Source organism: Trichosporon asahii (assembly GCF_000293215.1).
Source record: "Trichosporon asahii var. asahii CBS 2479 unplaced genomic scaffold scaffold00004, whole genome shotgun sequence".
NCBI classification, from domain to species: Eukaryota; Fungi; Basidiomycota; class Tremellomycetes; order Trichosporonales; family Trichosporonaceae; genus Trichosporon; species Trichosporon asahii.
In genome coordinates this window covers 600,088-624,562 of record NW_014040920.1, presented here as the reverse complement: position 1 = coordinate 624,562, position 24,475 = coordinate 600,088, and the positions used below count along the sequence as shown (strand labels likewise).

Genomic DNA, 24,475 nt, shown 5'->3' with positions numbered 1-24,475 from the left:
CGTAAGCTGCCTGCCTCCCCCGACGACAAGACTGCACGACGCTGTGGCGCTCTGACGTCACCCCACCCAATCCTCGACCTTTCTCTCTGGCTCTCGAGCTTCTCGGTGCTGCGAGGTACAGCGACCAACGTGATGCACTGGCTTCCAGGTCCAAGCTCTATTTGTTTGTGTGAGTGTACCGCACTGCTGGGATCCACACCGACTGCGTCCCATGTGGTACGATGCCAAAGAAGCTTTGGAGGAACGAGGGAAGCTCTTCGCTCGCGGTCACTTTGTTTACATGTCATGGAAGGGCCTTCGGTGCTTCTACGTCTTCTTTTGTCGTTGCCTCAGCCTCACCCACTGACAGCGCAGCTCAGCCTAACAGCACCGGGATCGTTCCTGCGATCGAAGCAATGAATGAGTCGGGCGGAATGCCGTTGCCACATTTCCAGCCTAGCCCGATTAGTGCAATCTACATCAGATCGGAAGCGAAACCGCCTGCCTGCCAGTTCATTCGTATGCACGAGGCGGATGGGCATGCACAGCGAGCTTCCAATACCAGCAACCAGTAGAGAAGCACCTCATTCTACCTCCAGCTGATTAGACTTTTGGGCCAGCACTACCAAGGGAAACAGACCTCGAGCCCAACTCTCTCGAAGCCGTCCATCGAGACGGAGCGTACGTGCTCCCTTGATAGAGTTGGTCGCCGACAGCAGGTGTCCAACGCTGACCCGGATTTTGTCATGTTCTGCACGCATTAGAGTTTCCGGCCAGCACTGATTCGACGAACACAACAGTGCATCCGGCGGACATTGCGTGCATGGTAGCAAAGCTTGCTAGAACGCCAGAGTTCAGCAACCGAACCCAACGGACCGACGTGCCGTAAGCCTTCCTTTGCTTCGATCACCGCTGAGTGCGCTGGGAATGAGAACGGGCGAGGTTGGCAAGGTACGCTCGGAGGCACTCGTGATCGCTCAAGCTCTCGGTCTTGTTCGGATTGGTACGGCATCCCACGCCATGCGCAGGCTGCTCTTATTGCTTACTTTCGCATCTCTCGTATCGAGTAGAAACTAGCGCTGAACCAGGTTTCGGTGCCAAATCTGGCCCGGAATGCAATGGGGAACGGCGCCGGCTTCGCCGGCAGCCCGACAGCTGCATGTGCATGCGCAGAGCTGTGGCGTGCTCACTTCGGCGGTGGGAAGAGGGTGTTTTTGTGGAGTGTGAGTGTGAAACAGTGCAAGTGGCTTCACGCGCTTCGCGAGCGACGCATGCAATGAAGCCATAACGCGCTATGGTGGCCCAGTGGGCTCCGCACTGCCCGAGCGCCAGTGAATGCCCACCGGCATATGTATGCTGGGCTCTCGGCGCACCGGCTCACACACGATCGTACGGCCGCGCTCGGCGCCTCGGCGCCTCCCCTATGCGGCCAGCCCAAGACGATCGCGGCAGCCGAACGTCGGAATGGGGATCGGTGTTCTAGCTCTGCCTCGGCCTTCCAGCGGCCACGGCACGGCACGGTTTCAACACTCTTTCCCAAAGGCCCAAAGCGGACAGCAGATCCAGCTACGGCCCAATGAGCTACGCTCGCCAGAGAGTAACATTGCGTCTTTGAAGCTGGTGGCTCAGAGTGAGTTCAAGCCACTATTTGATGGTCCAGCGGTTATGATGCTCACGTCATCCTGTACAGTGAAAGAGCCTGCGCGGGCTGTGAACGAGTGAACGATGGCTTCATTTTCGCCAGCTCTGGCCCAACCGCCGTCTGACATGGTTGGACAGATCTGGGGGCTGCATTCATTTGGACATTGCAGACTTGAACCGGAAGGTTGCGAGTGGGATCTCAATTCGGTATAACCATTCGCAGACGGCCGCTACGGTTCAGAGAATTGTCTTACTCTGATTCTGACGGATCTGGGTGCACTTCAATCCCCGCATGCAAGAACGGCCGTCGTCCGCTCAGTACGCAGTGAGCCAAGCTGCCGAGCCTCCCCGCACTCATGACCGTCGGTGTTCACTGCGGTTGGAGACGGATAGATTACCTCGACCCACCCACTCTTCCTCGAGCTCTAATCGAACTAAGCTATTCACCCATCTTGTAAACCGAAACTCTACATAACTACAGTTAAGCTTGGTATTCGCCCTTGGGTGGTGGGCTCCACCGATGTATAAGTACGGCGCATGTATGGCGAATTAGTCACGAGCTCATAGTCATGTACGGTGGGCGGACATGGCATTCATGCGCGCATGCGCGCAGCGCCTGCCGCAGCATGATTCTGCTGGGTTAATTAAACCTACCAAGACAATTCAGCTGCATGGCCGAGGGGCACGAGAGCTACGAGAAGCCAGTTTTCATGGTCGCCAAGAGGAGTCACGAGTCATGGCTGGCATGGCCGGCATGCCTCGATGTCAGCATCGGGCCAGCCGGTCAGCTAGAAGCGAGCATACCATGCGTTCCAGTTGAGGATGGGTCGGCTCACTGAGCGCACCTGCTGCGCATCACCGGGCCGGGCGTGTGAGGCGCGCAAGGGAAGCGCCGGCCTCAAGCGGGCTCTGTCTGAGACACAGTGGGCTCTGCGCTCTACAGCTCTGCATGCAAACGATCACTGAGTTTCACATGCAGCTCAACTGGGACCCATGATTGCAGGGCGCGGGGTCGGGCAGCCGGTCTACTCCTTGGAACTCTTGGCTTATCCGTGAGCGGCCAAGGTGGGTCTGCGGTGAGTTGTGCCTTGTCAGCGTTGTGCTTGGCGACTCGTTTTGGCAGCCGCTTGGCCGTATGCCGCTTCCTCTGGAACCGGGTGCCGCACTGAGAGCAAAGCTAAACCCGGCTCGCATGCTTGTAATGTTCAGGAGAGAGGATAGGGACACACCCGGTCGAGGGGTCATGGAGCTGAGTCGCAGGGTCAGTCGCAATGTCAGCACCGGTGGATCCTGCGTGCGGTGAGGGTGCCTTGAGCCTTACACTGGCCTGTATGCGCGTCATTGCTGACTCCACCGGCACGTACCACGGACACTATGGACGCTACGGACATTGACATTGTGGGCACCACCTTGCTGCGCCTGACTTTCCGGGAGATAAGGGATAGGGCAAGGCATGCGGACCAAGCGAGAAGGCAGAATCTGCGCAGACGCAGTCGATTGCATGCCCGCACGGAGTTCTCAAGCTTCTGTGCATGGCATCGAGCATCTGTCGGCATGTTCACAAGCCATATCCGTGCCAACGTGCCAAGTTCGGAAGCACGGATGCGCGTGTCGCGTTCTGGCCGGTCGGGCACAGGGGCGATCTGGCCCACGGCCTTGATGGTGCGCACAGACTCCCCGGTGGCTCGGGCCAGAACCTAGCTGTCACCCATTGTCACGGCGTTGATGAGCGATGAGGTGCTGAGACAGCCGTGATGAGCACCCGGCCGAAGATAGGGCATGCCGGGCACACTTGGATGTGTGCAGGGGCTTGGGAGCACAGCAACTAAGCGCAGGGGTAGGGGTGGTTAAGGCTAAAGAGATCGGCAGCCCGGGTACCGAGGGAGACCTAGGGAGTGAGACTGGCTATGCCGCCGGCCTGCGCCGGCCTATGGGTAGTGGTCGCCGTTACATTCCAGTTCCACTCGGCCCTGCGCAGGACTAAGGTCCAGGAATGCCTTTAGTAAACCAGGATAATGCCAGGTTAATCAGGATCCCACTGTAATATGCGGCCTTACAGTTCCTGGCAGAGTTCTTATGAACACCGCCTCGCGGGCGCGAGTGTGGGGAAGGATGCATGTACGGGTGGCGACTCCGAGCTTCCATCGGGCAGCGAAGGGAGCGTGAGTAACCCCGCGACGGCGTTTGGGACGTGTCCGCGTCTTCCTCGCGGCGTCGGTGTAGTGAGCGGAGCGGACTGGCGGAGGGTCTGGCGGAGAGAGAAATTAGGCTACGGACATGTGAGAATGTCTAGGCACCCTGCAACTTGCCGCTTCCCGGATGGCATGGCGAGCAAGGAGAGGAGATCTTGAAGGAGGGCGGAGGAGGTGCCGTGGTGGCCGGTGTGCCGGTGAGGTGATCAGATGACGATTGTCAGGCTGCTGACTACAAGCTCGAGCGCAGGCTGGGAAGTGTATGCATGGCTGGGTGGGAGTAGCAATGAGCAGTGGGCGTGGTGGGAATGACGTATGACATCGATGACTTTGCGATCAAGTGGACCCTGAGGAGCGTGGGGTTCCTGGGCTGTACCCTGAAGACTGCAGGACTTCGTGAGTGCTCTTTTCTGGCGCAGCTGGGTTCGAGGATCGGAGTCAGGGTCCGTCTGTCGCTAACTGTCGTTTGAGGTTAGATTGGCCCTGAGCGACTCCTCGTCCTCCGGGTCCCCCTTCCATGCGATTCCTGCTGCTGTTCCCCTTGGTCCCCCTGTCCTTCTGCATCGTGGTCCCTGCTCCTGGCCCCTGCTCCTGGCTGATGAGCGAGCGACAGCTGACTGTGTCTGCACGACGCCGCATGAGCATGGGTGCTTGGGACGCTGCAGCCGTGCAGCCTGCAGGCACACGCTTGACTACAGCGCCATTCCATTTACACAGGTGATCGCTTCTCTTCTACAGCTACTACGGCTACGGCTACGGCTCGGATGCATTCATTCACTACGCAGCCCCCTCCCTCCTGTAGCCCCAGACCCGGAGCCACCTCCGGGCCCACAGCCCTGGTCCCGGGGCCATACTGGAGCGACTAGCAGCAGGCTAGGCTCCTTAGAGCGAGATCAGAGTGATCACGAGCGAGTTTCATTGAGCCCCAGTGAGCCCAGCAAGCCCGGTCGGTGGCCACCGCTCGTTTCTGTCCAGTCGAGCCAGGGGCTGATTCTTGCAAACTGGGCTGGCTGGCTGGCTGTGATCAATGACAGCATCGCCTGCTATCTGCCCGAGTCTCACCCCATACGCCCCTTTCCTCCTCCCTGCTCTCACCCTGGACCGTTGCCCTGCCCATACCCACCGACTGAATCCCACCGCATGACCTGACAATACAGTCATAGACCCGTACCCAATACCCATACACTCTCCGCGCCGCACCACGCCGTCGCATCCCTCCTTCCCTCGTCATCGTCTTTGCATCTCCTTCAATCTCACCGGGCCATCTCTACTCTCGCAAACAACAACACACCCACACACATCACACACACGCTCGGCAACGACGACGACACAGTTTTTAACGACCCTCGCCCCCCTTCTCCGGCACTGACCCAAAACTCTATTTTCCGCGGCAGGATCTGCGCTCACCGCACCGACACTGTAACACCCCCCTCTGCCGCTGCCGCTGAGCGGACTCACCCCTTCCCCAGCTTCCGCCTGCTATCACCGCTTCTATCGCCGCCGCCCGCGTCGAACAGCCGCCCAGGTGCCGTGCGATCATCACAGTTGCCTCAGTCGTACTACGCCCGACGCCCGGTCACCTTGCATACGAAAACTCGCCGACGGTGCTGCAAGCAACAACAGCGGCGAGCAAAAAAATCAGTCCATCGACGAGACCACCAGTTCCTTGTAGGCTTTTTCGCCTTGGCAACGACCGACCGGACCGCCTCCCCCCGTCTCCAACACCTTCCCTGCCAGTTCCACATTGGCCTACGGCTGTCCCTGTACCGCCCTTGACGACTTGCGGTTCCTCATTCCACCCAGACCCTTCCCTGCAGAGCAGCCAGTGCATCGATCGACCGACCGTCCCACAACTCCGACTCTCACTCCTCGACTTTGTATCTTTATCTTTCACCGCATACCCCATACACATTTCTCGGCCTAACGACCTCGAGGCCTCGACTAACCCAGCCGCCGATTCCGGACGACCCAATACACGGCTGGAACCAGGAAACAAAATCCAAATCCCACGGGCGGCCGAAATAACTCGACGGACGAAACACATCCACTCTTCAGTACCTGGCTCAATCTGGTCCTTAGCCTGCTCCTAGGATCGGTAACGCAATCGCCCAGCGTTCTCCTGGCCAATACAATACGAAACATCAAAGTGAGTACCCGCACGTTTTGCATCCCCGCATTGCTTCCAGTGACTCGGGTTCGCGTCCTGTTCCCATTTTGGCGTACGCGATGGTGTGAGGCCGCGTCGATGACTTGAGTTGAGACCGCTTGCCCAGTCTGGTTAGGTTTCCGCACATCCATTCCACATTCTGTACGACCACCTATCCGTGTGTCATGCGCCAAACGGACGCTTGCATCAGCCAAAACTCGACCCAGCCCCAGCAACCCGCTCCGATCGCCGTGGCACGTTTCTTTGCGCTAACGAGCTGTAGCACGGTAACTGCCCATCACTCCACCCACCAGAACGCATCGTGAACGACGTGCAACTCTCAAAACAAGAGCCTGTTCTTGAACAACGCATCATATCTGGACAGTTCAGATTCCCAGCCACCGAATCTCAGCTGAGCGAGCAGCACCGACAACCCTGACGTTCAATTCCACCAAGCCCACCGCCTCCCACCTACCCAGCATCTCTTTCGCTTCTTCCTTGATTCCGATTGCGCTGGGCTCACACCGAGTCCAAAAGGACACCCGGGTTGACACTATGGCTGTGCTTCGAGGCCCGTCTCCCTCAAAATCTCGAGGCTCAGGCTCAGGCTCAGGCTCAGTCCTGTCGGTCCCTGCTCACTCCCCTCCCCCGCGGTTAAGCCTCGATCTCGGTCCGCCGATATTCGAGGAGCACAGGTCGAACTCGCCCTTCCGATCCGCCTCCCCTTTCAAAGTCGGCGCCGAGCGAACAGGCTCCCCGGCTCCCAGCTTCCACTCGGCTCGGTCGACGTTCTCAACTAGGTCTGGTTCAGTCATGGACCGACCGCGCCCCATTCCCTCCATCACCATCCCAGAAGCGACCGCAGAATCACCATTATTTTCGGCCTACCCCATCCTCACGCCAGAGCCGAAAAGTCCACCGATTGCCCCGCCACAGCCCCAGAAGGACGCAGACACGCCCGAAGCTGAAGACGCCCCTTCGAGCTCATCTGAGCACTCTTCTGCGACTTGGCCGAGACGTCGCAATCTCCCATCGAACTCTGCCCCCCAATGCTGCGACGAAAACAAGCTCGACGCCTCTCAGGGTGCCAGCAGCAGTGGATCGGGATCCAGCTCTGCGCTCACTAACCTGGGCCAATCTTCGCGGACAGACTCTACACTAAGTCTGACGCGCCGGAGATCTACCAGCGTCGTTGGCCTCATCAAACGTGCTCAAGAGGCGGCTTTCGGTATCCAGTCCCCACCCAAGCCTGGTCACCTGCGGAGGGCGTCGTTGAACTCTGGCGATTTTGCAGACTCGTCTTGTATCCGTCCGGTCGAGTCGGTTGGTCAGCTGGACACAATACCCTACGGGTACGGTCGAGACGCGGCGGCCGACTATACACGCCAACCGCCCATCTCGTCATCCATCGATCAGCCGCACGCGCTCGGACTGTTGACCGGTCTCAGTGACGACAAGCCACTCTTGGACCTCGAGGGTCTGACGATCACTCCCCGCAAAGAGACCCAGGAAGAGGTGCTCTTTGACCGGGAAGCGGCCCAAGCGGATGGCGCCTCGTTTGTCTCGGAACCCTCGACACAGACCTCCCCATCGGTCATGACCAAGTCGCTTCCTTCCACCAAGACGTCGCTTTCTCGCAGCGCTCGCAGTGGCAAGGAGGGACATGAGGAGCCGCCCCAGGCCGACCTATCGATGACGGCTCGAGTCCTGCTGGATAAGCGACGCATGATCCTTCTCGAGATTGCTGAGACTGAAGTCACCTACGTGCAAGACCTGAGGAGCCTGGTACAGATCTATCTCCCTCAGCTTGCGGCTCTTCCTCACGTCTCTGAAGGCTCGCTCCAGTTGATCGCGCGCAACACGAACGACCTGCTTGACTTCCACGTCCAGCTTGCCGCTCACATGGTTGACATTCTCAAGTTCCAAGGAATGGGCTATGACTATGCCGACCCCCAGACTGTCGAGAAGGTCACAAAAGAGTTTGCCGAACTCTTTGTCCGCGAAGAGACCAGCTTCACGCTGTACAACGACTTCTGCGCTGGCTCAACAGCTGCCGGCGCGTACGTGCGCACGATCGCGAGCCGGTCAGACTATGAGGCGTTCGAGAAGCGGTGCCAGTATGTTGCGTCAAACACGCCGCACGCAACATTGCGAGACATTCTCGCCGGCGCCCCTGCGCAGCCAACCCGGACTCGCTTACGCTTCAAGGACATTCTGATCACACCCATCCAACGCGTGTGCCGATACCCTCTCCTGCTGGCATCGCTTTCGGCTGATGTCAGCCGCGAGCTTCCCCAGAGCGAGGTTGTCGCCGAGGTGGAAAAGGCGCAAAACGTCATGCGCGCTGTCGCGGAAAACGCCGACGAGGCACGCAAGCGCAAGGAGGTCGAGCTCAAGTCTAACCTCATTGCTGAGCGAATGGAGAACAATGCCGCCTTGACTGCGGACTTTGTTCGGCGCTTGGGGCACTGCCGCTTCGTCGGCACCCTGGAGACCCTTTATCATCATCCGACGATCGCACCGCTCGACTCGTCGGCTCGCGTGCGCTACCTGGCGGCCTTCCTTTACCGTGGCTATTTGATCCTGAGCAAGGTCAGGCGTGGAAAGGTCTTCGACCCTTACCATTACATCCCTCTCGAGGTCTTTGAGATTGTCGACTTGACCGAAGGTGAGTTTTGTGTCACCGGCCGGATCGGACGGATCGGCTGGAAAGGTGACGTCATGCGATCATGGGAGTCCGGGCAGAATAATGCTAACATTCGTTTAGCTCAAGGATTCCTCAGCCACTCGATTCGTCTGAAGTTGCGCGATCACAATTTGGACATTGGATGCGCGTGCGATGCGGAGAAGGAGCTGTGGATTAGCGAGCTCGCCTCGGCAAGGGACGACAGCACTATGCCGCCGTTTGAGATGCCCTCGAGCATTTCGCTCGCGGTCCCTCGCACGCGGCACATGTCGATGGCCAAGGGTGACGGCGAGCGTCCACCTGCGCCTAAGCGTTACTCGTTCCTCGGGGACGGTGAGACGCCCTTTGTCATGCCCCGCACACCCAGCAAGCGTCACACGTTGCTGGGCGACGAGTTCAACATGAAGGGCTCCATGGAGCCTGTGCCTCCTATTCCCCGATCGACTTCGCTGCTCATGACTGCCGCGAGCCGCACAAGCCGCAAGCGGTACTCGGTGTACACGGGCGCGCCGGCCGATGAGGTGATGCAGACCGAGTCGCCGACGTCCCTCTCGCCGTCTCAGAGCTTTAATCGAGGGCCCCTCGTCTCGCCAATCCACTATCAGCTTATCGGTTAGCCGCCCCACGCTCCACGTCCGGAATCAGATCGACCGAGCATTGTCCGACCTCGTCTCGGACAGCATCGCGAATGTCCGTAACCGCGAGGCGATGGCGCGCCCGCCGTCCATCGACCCCCGCCGCAGCATTCTCGACGCAACGAGTCTGCGCCGGCGGCGCAGCATGGCCGAGATGAGTGGCCAGGTCAACATGGTCGCGGCGCACGTCAAGGGTGTTGTGCGATCCAAATCGCGGCGTACGTTCACCATCGGCGACAGCGAGAACGGCAACTCGTCCGGTGCCTCGGGCGAGACTGAGGTCCTGCCGAGCCGGTCGGCATCGTACACTTCGGTCACGGAAGCGGTTCCAACCCTGCACAAGCTCCACTCGTCGGTCTCGTTACGGCGCGGGTTCGGCCACAAGCGTGACGGCTCGAATGCCTCGATGATGAGCGCGTTCGAGCTTCCGCGCGCCAAGTCGGTCCCTTCCTCGCCGAAGACGCCGCGACGCAAGCCTCTCGAGGAGGTCGAGCACGAGGACGACTTTGTGCTGGTGCCTTCTGAGATCCCCGAGGGGGAGGAGCGCAAGTCGCCTCTGACCCGGTCTCTGTCGATCTTCACGCCTCGTCGTTCGCCTCGATCGCGTTCCAACTCGCGCAGCGCTAGTGCCTCCCGCTCTTCGTCGCCCTCGAAGGACTCGCCTCCGATGGACGAGTTTGGTGCCCCACTTCCGTCGACTGACGCACCGCGCCCAATGTCAAGACGCAGACGCTCGATCCGCTTCCTCGGCTTGAAGGGTTTCACCCCGATCTAACCAGTCCTCTCATCATTTCCACCATCTGAGCAACAGATTCAATTACTTGCACGCAACAATCAAAACACACACATTCCAACACCCCAGCACTCATATCCTGCATTTTTGTCCGAAGCATAGCCTATATCTTCGAAGCTCATCACACGCACAGCCTAATAATTGGATCCGGATTGTACTCTGTTGTTTATAGTATGCATCTCGTCGACCGAGCAGCGAGCCGCGAGGCGAGCGAGCCCGCGGTAGCGCGTGCGCGTGCAGTGCACTGACTTGAGAACTGACGACCGATACACCGAAGCCCGAAGAACAGGCAGAGTGGCGTCCGCAGATGTGTCTCAGGCCGATCTTCCTCTGCAAGCCACAGACGTAGCCGAAGCATCATGCATAAGCGCATGTGGAGTCATAGAGGTATGTGGGGCAGAACGAGAAGTGAGACTGGAGATTGGAGGCTGAAGATTGAGAGGCTGAGGGTTGAGAGGCTGAGACACCGGCCACGGCACGGTCATGGCCACGGCACGGCCCTCATCCTCTTCTTCATGGACATGAGCAGGGTTCGGACACTGCGCCTCCGGACACCGAAGCACGACGGACGAAGCACGGAAGTCTACAGAAGGCAGAAGGACGGGGACCAAGAAGGCAAGAAGTAAAGACCGAATGGCTTAGCTTCGGGGTGGAGCGTTTGTTCTATTCTTGGGACACGGGTTGGGTCGGTGGAACCTGGCCGGCGCGGGTCATGGGTATGAGATATCCCAGATCCAAACCTGGACAGCATGGACAGAGTGCCCACGACCACACTAGGAAGTACCGAGCGAGCACGAGGAGACCGGGACGTCAGGCTGAGTGAACGTGTCTACGGTCAACGATCGAAGACGCACGACGAGATCAGGAAGACGATCGAACGAGAAACGTGCCCCAGGGTTACCGGTTCGACACGAGAATATGGGAACTCGCTGCACGCTTCCATGCCTCCGTGCTACCCTTCTTGCCCCTTCTTCGCATCATGCATGTCCATGTCCTGACTGACGTAGTGAGATGACGCGCATGCTTTCGCCTCCCACTCCTCACCTCACCCTTGCCTTGCCGCCTGCCACTGTCGTCCGTATCACCTCAACTCCAGACATCCCCTCCTTTCGTCCGTCCCCTTCACTTTCATCCAACCACTTCTCCCCTTCATCAGTGCATAAACACACACACAACCCCGTCCATGCTCTCCTCGGTCAAAAGGTGCATTGAAAGATCGCAAAAAATGCTGCCCCACACGGGCTCGAACCGTGGACCTCGGAGTATGTTACGAATAACAGCTCCACGCGCTAGCCAACTGAGCCATAGGGCACTTTCTGACCACAGGCGATTTGGCCTGGTGATCACGTGGGCCGGCGGATTTCCGGATTTCCGCACCTCCGCTCTCGTCGTTATCTCTACCCAAGCATTGGTGAGATCGGACTTGCTTGCTGGAGCTAGCTCAGTTGCAGACGGTTGGGGGCGTCGGTGAGACCTGTGCGTCGGGACTGAGCACTGGCTCTGGCATTCTGGCAACTAGGTGTGTGGGGCGGGGGACCTGCGATGAGACAATCGGAGGCGGTGAAGAAGCGTTCGGGTGAGACACGAGGGGGCGTTGAGCTTGTCTGGCGCCCGCCCCCTCCGTGCCGTGCCTCCTCCACTTTCCCCATCCACTACGAGACTGCTACTCACTGCTCACTCTCTTCACTTGCTCACATCCAAAAGAAACAGCTCTCCAGCGCCTGAGCTGCTGAGAGGCAAAAGAATGACCTCTGGCGGGGTCGAACCGCCGACCTTATGCGTAAGACACAAGTGTTAAGCATACGCTCTAACCAACTGAGCTAAGTGGCCTTGGATGCTTTTCTGTTAGCTTCCTCCAGCGGCGGACAGGACCGGATCGAAGCCCACTCGAACGCGAATTCGGGCACTGCACTCCCCTCCGCTCGCAACCCTGACCAGGAGTTCTCGTAGTCTCGGCTTACAAGGTCAGTGTCAGAGTCAGCAAGGGTCAGTGACTGTAAGCGATCACCCCTCGGGCACCGTACGGATTCATAAATCTATGTACAACTCAATGAACAACAATGCACATGCAGTCGCGCTGCGACGATCCTCGATTGCGCTTGAAATGAAAATGAATGAACGTGAAATTGTAGTCGTGGGGTCATAAGCGATGGAGAGCAGGCTGCGGCACTCGGCGAGCCTGCAGTATCGTTGCGACACATTTCTGCTGTCAGCTCAAGTCGCTGAAAAGCAGCTCACAGTCGGTAGAGTTAGCGACAGGTGTCACCATGCTGGAGACAGCACCGCCGAGGCGGGACAGCGTTGTCCACGAGCGCGGGGTGGGGTTCGAGCGCCGGCTGGACACCTTGACGCGGGGCGAAATGGCAGCGGGGGCAGGCGGCTTCGGCTCAACGGGATCGCTGCTGTCCGAGAATGCAGAGTTCTCCGAGGCCGACGCCGTCGATCCCGACACACTTGAAGTGGCCGACGCCTTCTCCTCCTTGCCGAACGGAAGTGTGCCCCGCCTGGGGATCGTACGTCCGTGTTCCTTGCTAAGGGAGGGCGAAGGCGGCGTCAGCGGCTGGGTGGCCAGCTTCTTCATCTGTTGCGGAGGCGTTTGCGGCTCGTCGTGCTCGGCGATCGGGAACGTGCTGTTATCCTCGTCACCGAATGGCGTAGAGTCGCGACTTGGCGGAGGCGAGCTCAGACCAGACTTGGACAGTGGCGAGTCCCTAGGCCGGCGCTTGGGGGAACGCTGGTCGATCTCGGAGTTGCTCGAGCTGCAGCTGGCGTTCGAGGGCGAGCGGGCGAGGATCGGCTGAGCAGTCAGATCCCCGTTGGGGGTTTCACCACGAACGCTCTGAGAACCCGTCGACGCAACAGGCGCGCGCGTAGAGCCACGCTTCACTCCCCTAGCTGAAGCATCGGTTCGGTCTTTGCCAGCTCTGGAAGAGCATGATGAGGGTTCGTCGGCCACCACGGTGAGCTCGATCGTCGTGTTCTTGCCTTGAGGGCCTTTGCGCGGTTGTCCGACCGCATCGCCTTGCTTCGTCGTGCCGCCGGACTGGACCATGCGGGCTGGTGTGAGAGGACGCCGGGGCCGAGACTCTTCGACCTGCTCTTCCGGCAGCGAGACGTCCTCGTACTCCTGGGGCGGCGTGGGGAGGGACTCGGCGGGCCGGCGCATCGCGTCGACGGCGGCCTGAAGTTAGCTAGATGCAGTATCGGTCAAACTTACCCATCCGGCCCACTTCAGCTGGTTCAGTTGCATGTAGCGCTGCTGCGGTCCAACGACCATTCCGGGGCGGACAACACGCATGTAACCGATAACCTCGGAGGCCGTAAAGTTGTACTTGTAGATCAGGTAGGCTCCGATGAGGACTCCGGTACGTCCCAGACCGGCCTTGCAGTGAACAGCGATCTTCTTGCCCCTCGACACCCACTCCTCGACAAGGTAAATGAACTGGCGGACAATCTCGTCTGTCGGGTTCGTTCCGTCGTCAAAGTACATATCAACTGGTTGTCAGCGATGCCTTCACCATACACCCACCATGCTTGAAGCCCCTCTCGAGGAACCGCTCCTTGTTGTACAGTTCATCGTTGAGGCGGATGACCACGCCAACCTCCTCGTCTTCGAACTTGTTCAAGACCTTCTCAAAGGCTCCGACGAGCATTCGCTTCTGTCCACTGGTGTACTCCGGCGCCTTCTCACCCTCGGGTGTGTTTCGCGCGATCCAGACTGGATCCATGGGAGAAGCGAACGCCACGAAGGGACCGAGGACATTCAGGTCACCGTTCCTGTCCATTAGCCACGGTAGGATCGTCCTACTCACTCGACCTTCTCATAGTACCGGTAGTCCTGGGCGTCAAACTCCCGCAGCATGAGCAGCTTGTTCTGAGACGCCTTCCACATTCCATAGAGCACGTCCTGAAGGTTAGCCTTACGGGATTGTTTAACCTCACCTGAATGCTGAGAGCAAACTCGTTCGGGCCGTTGCCTGCGTCACGGAACGGAATAACCTCGATGTGCGCAATGGTCTGGAAAGCCTCCCAAGGGTCGATGTGCTCCACGATGAGCTGTCTGTTAGCAAAGAACAGCACCCAAACTTACGCAGTAGAGTGCCGCCATCAACGTCAGGTTCGTCTTGGTCTCTGCCGTTGGGCCCGTGTACAGGCAGACCGGCCGCCTCTTGTTCTCCTTAGACTGTTATTAGTCAGATCTGCCCGACAGGGGCATCTCACCTTCATCTTCTCGTACAGAGCGACGCACGCATCATAGGTGTACGCCAGATTGAGTGGTCCGTAGTCGTTCTTGAACGGAGTGTAGACAAGGATGTCATCGACTGCGGATAGGTTAGCGACACCGAGAAGGCGGGTCAAGCTACGCACGGGTGTAAAGCTCGATAGTCCTTCCGGTTGTGGGATGGGCGTACGGGCCCTGGCTTGCCTCCTTTGGGGTGAGGGTCGTGAAGACGAAGTGATCCGAAAGTTCGGCAACAGGATTGGGGAGTTGGCGACCGGCGGAGGAGCGTTCTGGGCGAGCGCTGCGCTCGGCGCTGGTGGTCATTTCGAGTGCTGCACGACGGTGCTTGGTGGGGTGGGTGGAATCGGAGGGGAGGGTAGTGGGCGGGTAGGGGCGCGGGCGGCGCAGCAGCAGTGGAGGAGCGGTGGACCTGTGATGCAAATGAGGTAGTGTCAGATGGTCGGACGAGATTTTAGAGTGAGTCGTGCGCCGAGAAGCAGACGATGGGTGGCGGCGCGGGGTCGTTGTAGTGAGTGAGTGAGGTGGGTGATGCAGTGATGAGTGTGTCGGTGATGGTGAGGAAGGAGAAGTTGAGAGAGGAGCTAGCGGCGGTGTGCAGTGTTTAGCTCAGTGAGAACGGGCCATGTTGGTGGAAGATCGAGCGAGACGACGCCCCGTGCGTTGTGTGGAAGTCAGGAAGGAAGGGAGGAAGGAAGGACGGACCAGGAGGCGAGGAGGGCTAAAGGATTAGTGTGAGGAAGGATCCGCACGCCGCACGTCCGCACTGACATCTGACTACGGACACCACTGTGGGTCGAGGCACACGGGCTCCAGGCGCTCCGGATTCGGAGCGGTTGGGGTGCCATGGCTGAGTCCGGCCAGGGCTGGGGAATGGCGCTGACCGCCGTGCAATGCATTCCTTTGTCTGATTAGCGGTTGAGCAAGCCTGCACGCCTGCACTGTTGTACGCCTGACAAGCGATCCGCCGGGAGCGGCGCACACTGGGAGTGCAGAGGTCGAGACTGAAATTGAAGTAATGCAGTGGGAGAGTTACGTACGTCTGCGGCGAGAGGGTTCTTGCGCGTGCGGGGAGCCGGCTGATGAACCTCTGCCGAGTGGTGGTGGAAATGCATAGCCCGCCGAGCGGTCCTAGAGTGCGATAGTGCACAGTGGATAACGCATGACAAGGGACGCCCGACGACGCCTGGCGCCTGACACGACGCCCGCTGGACGGGCCTCTGCAAGGCAATCGCGGGATGTGACCTCACCTCGGACACGGTCCCTTGACGCCACCCAGGAACGGCCAGGTCCGCATCGATTCAGCGATTAGCGGGGCCGACCAAGCGAACGCCCTCCGCCAGGCCCGCCCACTTGGTTCCGTCCCCCGCGCAAAAGTCAAAATCAGGCGCGAGACTGGCCCAAGACCAAATTATCTTGCAAGGGTTGTGCGCTAGGATTCCTTATTGTTACGGCATTCTCCGATATTCTGCAGAACGCTTATCGATGATATACAGTGTGTTATTATTTACTACGGCGTCACATGTAGAGTACAGCTGATTCACAGACTGTTGTTGACCATTGATGCGTGCAGGGGCGGGCTGCAGGCCGTGTCGTCTGCGCACCGGTGCCCGGCATGCCCGGTATGGCGTGTGTAACGAGGCGGGGATACTGAAGAGAGGGCGCAACCTTGCTGTGATCTAAGCCAGACCCTGATTCCCGTGCCAGACCTGACCTCTGACCGCGCCGGTCACATGCGACCTTCCGCAAACTGTAAATCTACTCTCGGCGGTTTCCACCCAGAAGCGTTGCTGTGACCCTGCACTGCCTAGACAATGTCCACAGCACCATCAGTTTATAGTACATGGCACCATGCGCTGGTTGTTGCAATCGCAATGATAACACGGGAAGCGTTGACAGATCGCCTGAACAAGCAGAAGCGTGAGCATCTGCCTATCGGCGGTCGGCCCGTTTGGGTTGTGGGGTCCAATCAGCTTGAGTCGGCTCGACACGCCATTCTGTTTCAGGCTCGGCAGTGAACCATGCCCCTGATCCCTGCTTCTAGGCGATTTGGGCCGATCTACTCTGCGTGCCCTTGTCGTTGATACGCGTTGATGTTCTTCGATCCACAACGTCTCCATGCAACTCTCGACCTTCAATCGACAACTGCGCTGGGTTACTGGGTAGGCTCGATTATGCACTGCCCGGCAAAGTCTCCTCGGATGACGAACAGGCACGGACCGCTGCGACTCCAGCGAGGCACGTCCGATCAAGCGATCGTGCAGCAACGTACTCGCGGGCAGTGTCCTCCCTTCAGCTTCCTCCCTTCAGCACAATTCTAGCACAAGCTCATCGGCCGGATGCAGCTGACTATCGCGCACTTTCGCTTGCATGCCGTGTTCAAGGGCGGAGTGGTTCCCAACTCGCGGCTCCCAGCGCACGTCAACCCATCTCGATCACACCGCCCAACATTCGTCATCAATTCCGCGGTTCCGTCATCTCTGCATTCACCACCCAACTTACCGCTCCACTTACGTTCTAGCCCAGCCTACGGCGGCCCTTCGTACGCACAAGCAGCTCCATACCGCGCCCACCTTCTGGCTCTGAGCTTTGCTTATCGCTGTGTTCTCGCCCTTATCTTCCGGCAGTTTCAGGTCTTGCTTCTTTTCGCTTCAACTCACTCAAACTGATCCATAGGGACTCTGAGCTTCATCGACAGTGACTACTGAGCGATAAGCTGGATTCCCAGCTCCTAATTCCGGGCATCTGACACGCAGCTTTGATGGACAGTCTCAGCATCGTCGAACAATCAGCGCGACAGAAGGCAGCGAAGCCTTCGCCATAAGCTGACATCTTCTCTGATGAGTTTTCTGGACAATGGTGGTCTCGATCAAGTCCGCGACAATAGCGCAGCACATTCGAGCGCACTTTGAACCGGCGACCAACATGCTGAAGCAGCTCCCCTCTGGAATGGTGACAGTCGTCAAGAATGCGCGCACGTCCATGTTTCAGTCATTGTCACCATGATGAGCCCGAGCTGAGGAGTCGTGACTGCTTCTCTTTCGATCGTGACGCGCTCTCTGCTCGCTCATAAGAACCGCGTATCGCCTACTCGCCATCTCCATCTCCAGCCATCACAGTTCCAGGCATGACCATCAGCAAGCCACCATCCCCTACGCGACCGACGAGAACACCTTCGCGCACGCAGCGGTATCTAGCCTTCCAAGCGCATCTGCACCGGCATCTCCGCGCCCTCGGGCTAAACTACCACCTGCACCCGCCCTCGATGAGCGTCCCCGCCACGACGTTTCTTAACACGCTGCCCGTGGCCAAGTCGCTCGTGATTGCTGTGCTCGAGCTGCACTTTCCGGAGCTCGGGGCATTTCGTACGAGCTCTGAGGAATTTGTCGACGAGCTGCTCGTCCGCATCGTATCTGCCATACGGGAGCAGGTCGGACCGCATACGCCGCGTAGTGCGGTCGAACACTTGCTTGAGAGAAGGGATAGAGAGGAGGATATAGATCTTCTGGGTCATATCGCCGACCCCTACTGTGAATGGTTCGGTCAGTAACTGGCATCATGATGCATGAATCAACGTCAGGCTCAGTGCTCCGCAGATCCGCCCGCATCTGGCGGAGATGCATAATGCACCCGGTGCAAGGCTGCGGAATGAGTTTGCCACCGCCGACTACCTCCACCGGACCGACCTCCACCGCCAAATCTGGGGAACTGAGGATGACGCACATTACGCGTGCTCGTACCTCGTTCACGCTATCTTCTTCCTTCGACGCAATCATCAGCCTCGGTCTTTTCGCTGCACACCACGGCTCGCACATACCACCTCAATTATCGCTCAGAAAGTGAACAACCGAACGGAATACGACCAAAAGATCTCTTTACGAAGCGAAACAATAATCGAGGTTTAGACGATATGAAGTTCTCAGGCGAGCTGTCCACCTTCCCGATCACGAAGGAGCGGTCGCACCCTTACTTCACGTCTGGAGACTTGAACTCGAGGCGCAGCGTCGTCTTCATCGGCGGCTTGTTTAACGGGATGGGCGACGTGCCGTACCTGGGCATGCTGAGTGATGCGCTGGCCCAGGCGGGCTGGAAACTGTGAGTGATCTCCACCCCCCCGTTCCCTTCTTCCTCTGCGGCGTCGGACGACGTCTTCCTCCCCTCAGAGTTGCCGACTCAGTAACGGGATGCGTTTGGGATATACAGTCTCATTCTTAAAGCTACCAAGCTCTCAGGCCATAGCTAACGACCAGCGTTCAGCTGCACTGGACCTCAGCGTACACCGGCTTCGCGACCTCGTCGCTCGACACGGACGTCTCCGAGCTCGCCTCGCTCGTGACGCACCTGCGGGCTGCCGGCGACACGACGGTCGTGATCATGGGCCACTCGACCGGCTCGCAGGACGTGATGCACTACATCCTGAACGAGCCGATCCCGGTCGATGGCGGCATCATGCAAGCTCCCGCAAGCGACAGGGAGCACTTCGGTTTCGCCGACGACGCAATGAGCAAGGCATGGGTCGAGAAGCTCCCTCTCGCTACCGAGTTTGTGAAGGGCGGCCGGGGCATGGTCACGCTCGACGCGGGAGGCATGAAGATCACGGCGTACCGACTGCACTCGCTCATGAGTAAGGAGTGAGTACCCCTTCCCCCTCAATCCCTAGGTTGAGCAAGCAGCTAGGTACTCTGCCAAGGTTAGCTGACATCAGCGGCGACGACGACTACTTCTCGGGCGACCTGCCCGTCGAGCCGACCGAGGGGTTCAAGCACCCCCTCTCACAGACGTTTGGCAAGCTGGAGGTCCCCGTCCTCGTCCTCTTCTCCGAGAAGGACGAGTACGTCCACGTCGAGGACGTGCCAACCATGCTGCGCAAGTGGCGCGACACCGCGAACGGCAAACTCGAGACGGTGATCGTCCGCGGCGCGAGCCACGCCGTCGAAACGCAGGGCAAGGAGCAGCTCTGTGGTGCTGTCGTCGCCTGGCTCACTGAGCACTGGCCCAAGACGCAGGATTCTATCATCCCCCAGGACAACCCCAACTGTCCCCCGCATGTGCCCAGCGTCGCGCCCCAGGACCCCAGCAAGCCCGCGCCGCCTATCGGCCAGTAGAGGTCAGCAGCAGCGATCAGCCCCAAGTACACAAAGTTAATAGACCCATATGCAATGCTAGTGACATGATACAATGCTACGCCTGCCTGCTGTACACAACTGGACTATTCTCCGTCCATCATGATCGCGATGAACTCCTCCTGCGAGATCTCGCCGTCGCCGTCCATGTCGAACTCGTCGATCATCGCTTGCCTGTTGTCAGCTCACAACGCCGAGCGCCGAAGCTTACAGCTCCTCATCTCCGATCTGCTCGCCTAGCTCCTTCGCAACACGGCGCAGGTTGCGCAGCGAGATGCGGCCCGTCTTGTCGTCGTCAAAGAGCGCGAACGCGCGCCGGAGCTCCTCGAGCGGATCCCGTGCTAGAATCTTCTCTGTCACTGAGGAAAGATGTCAGCTGTTTTGCTCGTTGAGCCGTCAGGAGAGGGGAGAAGGGTCTAAGAAGATGCAGAAGACTTCGGCATGTGCTCCCAATGCCTCGTGCTACGTCGCGAATGCCGACAGGTCTTGTGATTATTCGCAGCGCCGAAAATGAGTATCGGCCAACCGGCAACCGCTTCTCCGTTCTCTGGCAACCTCATGTGGTGCCTCCGAGTGCAGTGTGTTTCCAGCACGCTTGAAACACGCTCCAGGCCACACGCTCTCAGACAGATGGCAATTGACGAGAGCCGATGAGCGTCAGGAGTGGGACCCAGGCCGGGAATAGATACATATCGCATGCATTGTGCACGCGACACCGTGGCCCCTCCGTGCCCCTCGGGGAAGGCATGACGGTCACGACATGCAGGACAAGGTCACGACACGGCGTGGCAACCGCACCGCATGACAAGAAGCGGACACACACACCCGCTTCCGGTTCGGGGATCTGCATCGTCTTCTCTGAGATGTCTGGAACGGCGGGATTCCTTTGGTCGGCTCGGTAGCTCGGTCGCGACTGGCGGTAGATCGTAGATCGCAGTGCGACGCCTGGGACGGATGACACAGGATGTCACGGGAGCATGGAACAGGGGCAGGGGAAGGCGTGCGCTACTCACTGACTTTCTCGAAGTCCGCCTTTGCGACCATTGCATTGCCGCGGTCGTGCTCTCGGAGGATGCGCAGGACCTCCTGCTTCTTGAGGTCAAAGCCGAGAGCGCGGAGAGCGACCTTGAGCTCGTGGTAGTCGATGAAGCCGTCCTTGTCCGAGTCGAAGAGGTCGAAGGCCTCGTTGACCTCATTGCGCTGCTCCTCGGTGAGAGAGGGGCGAGCGGGTACCGGCGCACTGCGGCGCGCGGCTGTTCGCGGGAACGCAGACATGTGACGCACGTAAGTTGGAGTTTGAGTCGAGAGGCGAGAGGAACGAGTCGAGAGGCCAGAAGGTAGGTTGGTGTGGGAACGTGAGTACGTGAGGAAACGGGCGGAAGGCGAGGGGCGAGGGGAAGGCGGGCGGGGAAGGTCGCACGCTCCTAGCTGGCCGAAGGAAGGTACAGTCGCTGAGCTCGTGAGGATTCCAGTTACGTTGGTGGCAAAAGCAGGCGCATGGCTCAACGGCACGTGCCGTCATCACCCAGCCCAGGCTGCAGGCTGGTGCGGTGGAGGGCGGCCCGGCGGCTGGTGATTCTCACCGTAGCTCGTCAGCCGATCAGCCGACGCGTATCAGGCTAGTCACGGGATCTATCAAGTCAGGTTCGCCCTCCTGCGGACCCACTGTGCGCACCTCTGGGCATCAGCAGATCAGCGGGCAAGCTGCGCTTCCTGGCAAGGGAAGCGTTAAGCGCCAGCCAACCTTGAGTGAAGTCACCGGCCACTCAGGCAGAGGAATGCATGACCAAATGAGGAATGAAGCGACCAGCTGCCCTGTATCTGATAACATGGTGCCCCTGTCCCTCGTCTGCAATTCTCGTCGGTCAGTGAGCATCCATGCACATCGGGTGCACCAGCAGGAGCAGGCACAGCAGATGTGACGGCGTCGGAGTGCCGACACACGCAGGCGACGCCCGGAGGGGCAATGCAGGCGCGAGCTTGTGTATCGGGAGCACAGGGAGCTGCGCCTTTCGTATCGGCGGAGCGGGGCTTGCTCGCTGCGGCACGGTAGTCCTGCAGCACTGCAGGTGTCTCACGATTCCAAGGAAGCGAAGAAACGGGATCCCAGGATCCCAGGATTGGCGCTCGTCAGACCAGGACCAGACTGCAGCCGCCGTCCAGCGCGCCCAGCATATTCCAGCGGCGCCATCGGTCCGTCCCAGCACCATGGCATGCATGGCACCAGCCCAGCCTCACCTTCATGCCAGCACGCACCGACCCAATACACACACTCACACGCCAGTCCGCGCTGGTCTCACTTCGCACTCCCCACACGATCAGGACCGCAGGGCACACCGCCAGGCCGTATGCAGTGAGAAAATGTATGACCGCCCAGATATATACACGATGCACCCTTCTCACTCACATTCTGTCTTCCCTCCTCCCCTCGACCTTCATAACTACACACCCTCCACCCATCGACTACGATCCGCAGGCTGCAAACATGGCCGGCCTCGAGTCGTACAGGACGTTGAAACGGCGCGGCAGTACGTGGTCGCTTCCAGGCCTGCTGGGAGGACACAACCCCTCAAAGTCGGACGAACCGCCTATGCCGACGACACCCGACGCACTCGAATCGTACAGGGCGTTTGAGAAAACGCATTTCAGGACCATTGACGAGTACGTCAAGACAGCACCCGAGGGCTGCGACCAGATGCGGCAGAGTCAGAGCACCCTGGTGAGTCCGAGCCTTGAGTCTAAAAGTCTGGATGCACGCATGTGCGATCAATGCGTTGGGTGGCGCTAGCCAGATTGGTAGGACTGAGACGGCAAGAGGGGTCGAGCGCTCGAGCGGGACGGCGTCACCAGGGGGAAGGTACGCAATGGATGCCGGGTCGTGCGGGTCGCGCGCGGGTGCTCCGCCGTGCGTGCGGGCTCACGCCGTGCGGCAAGTACGGCAGCGTTGCAGCACGTTTGACCTGGATTGACTTTTGTGTTACAATTTTGTGGGGAAAGATCGTCCGTCCATTGCATCGATCCATCACTCTGCGCCATTCAGTGCGAGGGGAACGGCATCCAGCCTGCGCAATGCGTGAGCCCGCAGTGATGGCACGCATGGCACCATTCTTGCTCTCCGCCATCACATTTCAGCTATTGCAGCCTTCCACTAGGCCATACGCTAGTTGCTGACCGCGATCCTTATAGATCTCTGCCTCGTCGCGTTCCAGGTCAACATCTTCCACCTCTCTTACAACACTCGTCGACAGTGTCGGAGCTTCTTCTTCTTCGGCCCAGGGCACCAAGATGGGTGGCCCATCGTCATCGGCTGCGTCGTTCAAGAGTTTCATACTTGGAAGCCGGCCGAGGAAGGCTGAGCGCCCGCCAGACAAGGCCGAGGTCAGTATCAACGCGGCCATCTACGGCGCGTCGATACACTCCCAGAGCTCCTCTCTGATCTTCCCCGTCAACAATGAGCACCACTCCGAACCTACTCCTGCCCCCGCCCCGGCACCTCCGCCCCCGTCACAGCACCGACGTTCGGTCTCCATGTTCTCTACTCGCACCCGCAAGACGTCGTCGGTGTCCTTTTCGATTGGAGACAAAATCGAAACGCCGTCGAAGCCGAGTGCTTCATCGTCTTCCACTTCGCTGTTCAACCCCGCACACTCTCTCCTGCCCGCCACTAGGTCAACCCATGGGTTCGGCGGTGTTGTATGCGAGTCGCCCATGAGCTCCACTCTGGAAGTGGACAGGATCAATCGCACGGCTAAGAAAACGAGCTTCAAGGACAACCGCCGCGGCAGCTGCCCACCCGTCGCATTTCCCGCAGGCATGGCGGAGGATGCGTCTGAGACTGCGTCCATCCGCTCTGTACCGGCGCCGCGGTCGATTCTCAAACGTTCTTCCGACACTGCCAGCCTGCGCTCCTTCAGAGCCGGCGATCCGACACCATCCTTCGACGAAGCTCGCCGGACACTTGAGGTGTATGCGGAAGCGGCTGAAGAAGACGAGGACGACCGCAGTGACGTCGCCACTACTTCCTCATCGCTCCCCGCGGAATCGATCCGCAAAGCTTCCCCGCCTGCTAGTATCATGTCGACCGCATCGCGACTCAGCAAGATGCCCAAACGAGCTCAAACCTGGGTAGTCGACGCTGGCAAGGGCGTGACGAAGAGTGCTGCCGCCATGGGCACTGCGATCCTTGACACCGCCAACCCCATGCGCATTCAGAAGAGAATCACACTGGACGAGGCTGTGCGGCCCTCGCGCTCCCAGTCACAGTTCGCGATCGCCGACCACATTCTTCGCGAGAAGACGAAGCTGCCGGAGAACCAGCGTGATGCTGCTTCCGACTATCACATGTGGAACGCGGAGCGCCTGAACTTGAACTGGAAGATGAAGAACAAGGAGCGCGTTAATGTCAAGGAGGAGATTGTGGAGGCCGAGGAAGAGGAGCTGTCCCGCCCTGCCAGCGTCATTTCTCTGGGTGGCGAGCCGCTCTATATGACGGACTCGTCGGCATGGCTGGAGCATTGTGACCGCGTTTGGGACTTCACTCCCCAAGCCGTGGACCTCGTCAATCCTCACAGACCGACCCTCACCAAGCGCAGCGCGACGCTCCCTAACCCTCCCACGCAGGAGCGCATCACGTTCACTCGCCGAGCTCAAAGTGAGCCGACTGCCTCACAAGCTGCCCAAACCACAGCTGATCTCAAGCATCTCCGAACGACGTCCCCTGAGGCCATTCGTACATCCGAGGACTCTGGTCTCCCCGACACCCGATTCTTCAAGGAAGACGGCAAGGAGATTAACGAGTCTCCCAAGTCATCGCTCCTCCTGACACCCGTCTCGTCAAACGATCCCGACGCACCTGGTGCAACCTGGTCGCAAGAGTCTCTCACGAGCACGGCATCAGGCTCGACGGAGGACCTTGAGTTCAAGGAGGCGAAGACTGAGCTGGATTGGGAGAAGTATCCCCGCCTGTGCGACACCGATGAGCTCGACGACGAGCTGTACAATGCCGTTCTCAACATGACCCTCACCCGATAGAGTATACCA

General features: G+C 59.2%; 6 protein-coding genes and 2 non-coding genes across 8 annotated transcripts; 4 read left to right on the top strand and 4 right to left on the bottom strand.

The window, feature by feature from the left end:
• Window positions 1–6,513: 6,513 nt before the first annotated feature.
• Window positions 6,514–9,261, top strand: A1Q1_03984 (uncharacterized protein; the record flags this gene model as incomplete). Its single annotated transcript, XM_014328360.1, has 1 exon — window positions 6,514–9,261. The coding sequence occupies one exon, from the start codon at window positions 6,514–6,516 to the stop codon at window positions 9,259–9,261; it is 2,748 nt and encodes a 915-aa protein (XP_014183835.1).
• A 163-nt stretch (window positions 9,262–9,424) lies between these two features.
• A1Q1_03983 (uncharacterized protein) lies at window positions 9,425–10,054 on the top strand (the record flags this gene model as incomplete). Its single annotated transcript, XM_014328359.1, has 1 exon — window positions 9,425–10,054. One exon carries the CDS (start codon window positions 9,425–9,427, stop codon window positions 10,052–10,054), a length of 630 nt encoding a protein of 209 aa, XP_014183834.1.
• Window positions 10,055–11,300: 1,246 nt separating this feature from the next.
• On the bottom strand, window positions 11,301–11,384 carry A1Q1_t026. Its single transcript has one exon. It is a non-coding gene; the product is annotated as a tRNA-Asn (tRNA).
• Window positions 11,385–11,817: 433 nt separating this feature from the next.
• On the bottom strand, window positions 11,818–11,902 carry A1Q1_t025. The gene has a single exon. It is a non-coding gene; the product is annotated as a tRNA-Val (tRNA).
• Window positions 11,903–12,281: 379 nt separating this feature from the next.
• Window positions 12,282–14,618, bottom strand: A1Q1_03982 (phosphoprotein phosphatase; the record flags this gene model as incomplete). Its single annotated transcript, XM_014328358.1, has 8 exons — window positions 12,282–13,253; window positions 13,344–13,531; window positions 13,602–13,849; window positions 13,903–13,955; window positions 14,015–14,116; window positions 14,163–14,249; window positions 14,294–14,394; window positions 14,441–14,618. The coding sequence occupies 8 exons, from the start codon at window positions 14,616–14,618 to the stop codon at window positions 12,282–12,284; spliced, it is 1,929 nt and encodes a 642-aa protein (XP_014183833.1).
• A 2,821-nt stretch (window positions 14,619–17,439) lies between these two features.
• On the top strand, window positions 17,440–19,417 carry A1Q1_03981 (uncharacterized protein; the record flags this gene model as incomplete). Its single annotated transcript, XM_014328357.1, has 4 exons — window positions 17,440–17,854; window positions 18,218–18,407; window positions 18,563–18,943; window positions 19,003–19,417. 4 exons carry the CDS (start codon window positions 17,440–17,442, stop codon window positions 19,415–19,417), a joined length of 1,401 nt encoding a protein of 466 aa, XP_014183832.1.
• Window positions 19,418–19,521: 104 nt separating this feature from the next.
• A1Q1_03980 (uncharacterized protein) lies at window positions 19,522–20,710 on the bottom strand (the record flags this gene model as incomplete). Its single annotated transcript, XM_014328356.1, has 4 exons — window positions 19,522–19,609; window positions 19,647–19,794; window positions 20,261–20,380; window positions 20,449–20,710. The coding sequence occupies 4 exons, from the start codon at window positions 20,708–20,710 to the stop codon at window positions 19,522–19,524; spliced, it is 618 nt and encodes a 205-aa protein (XP_014183831.1).
• A 1,210-nt stretch (window positions 20,711–21,920) lies between these two features.
• A1Q1_03979 (uncharacterized protein) lies at window positions 21,921–24,466 on the top strand (the record flags this gene model as incomplete). The annotated part of the gene is made up of 2 exons (XM_014328355.1): window positions 21,921–22,154; window positions 22,622–24,466. 2 exons carry the CDS (start codon window positions 21,921–21,923, stop codon window positions 24,464–24,466), a joined length of 2,079 nt encoding a protein of 692 aa, XP_014183830.1.
• Between the last annotated feature and the right edge of the window lie 9 nt (window positions 24,467–24,475).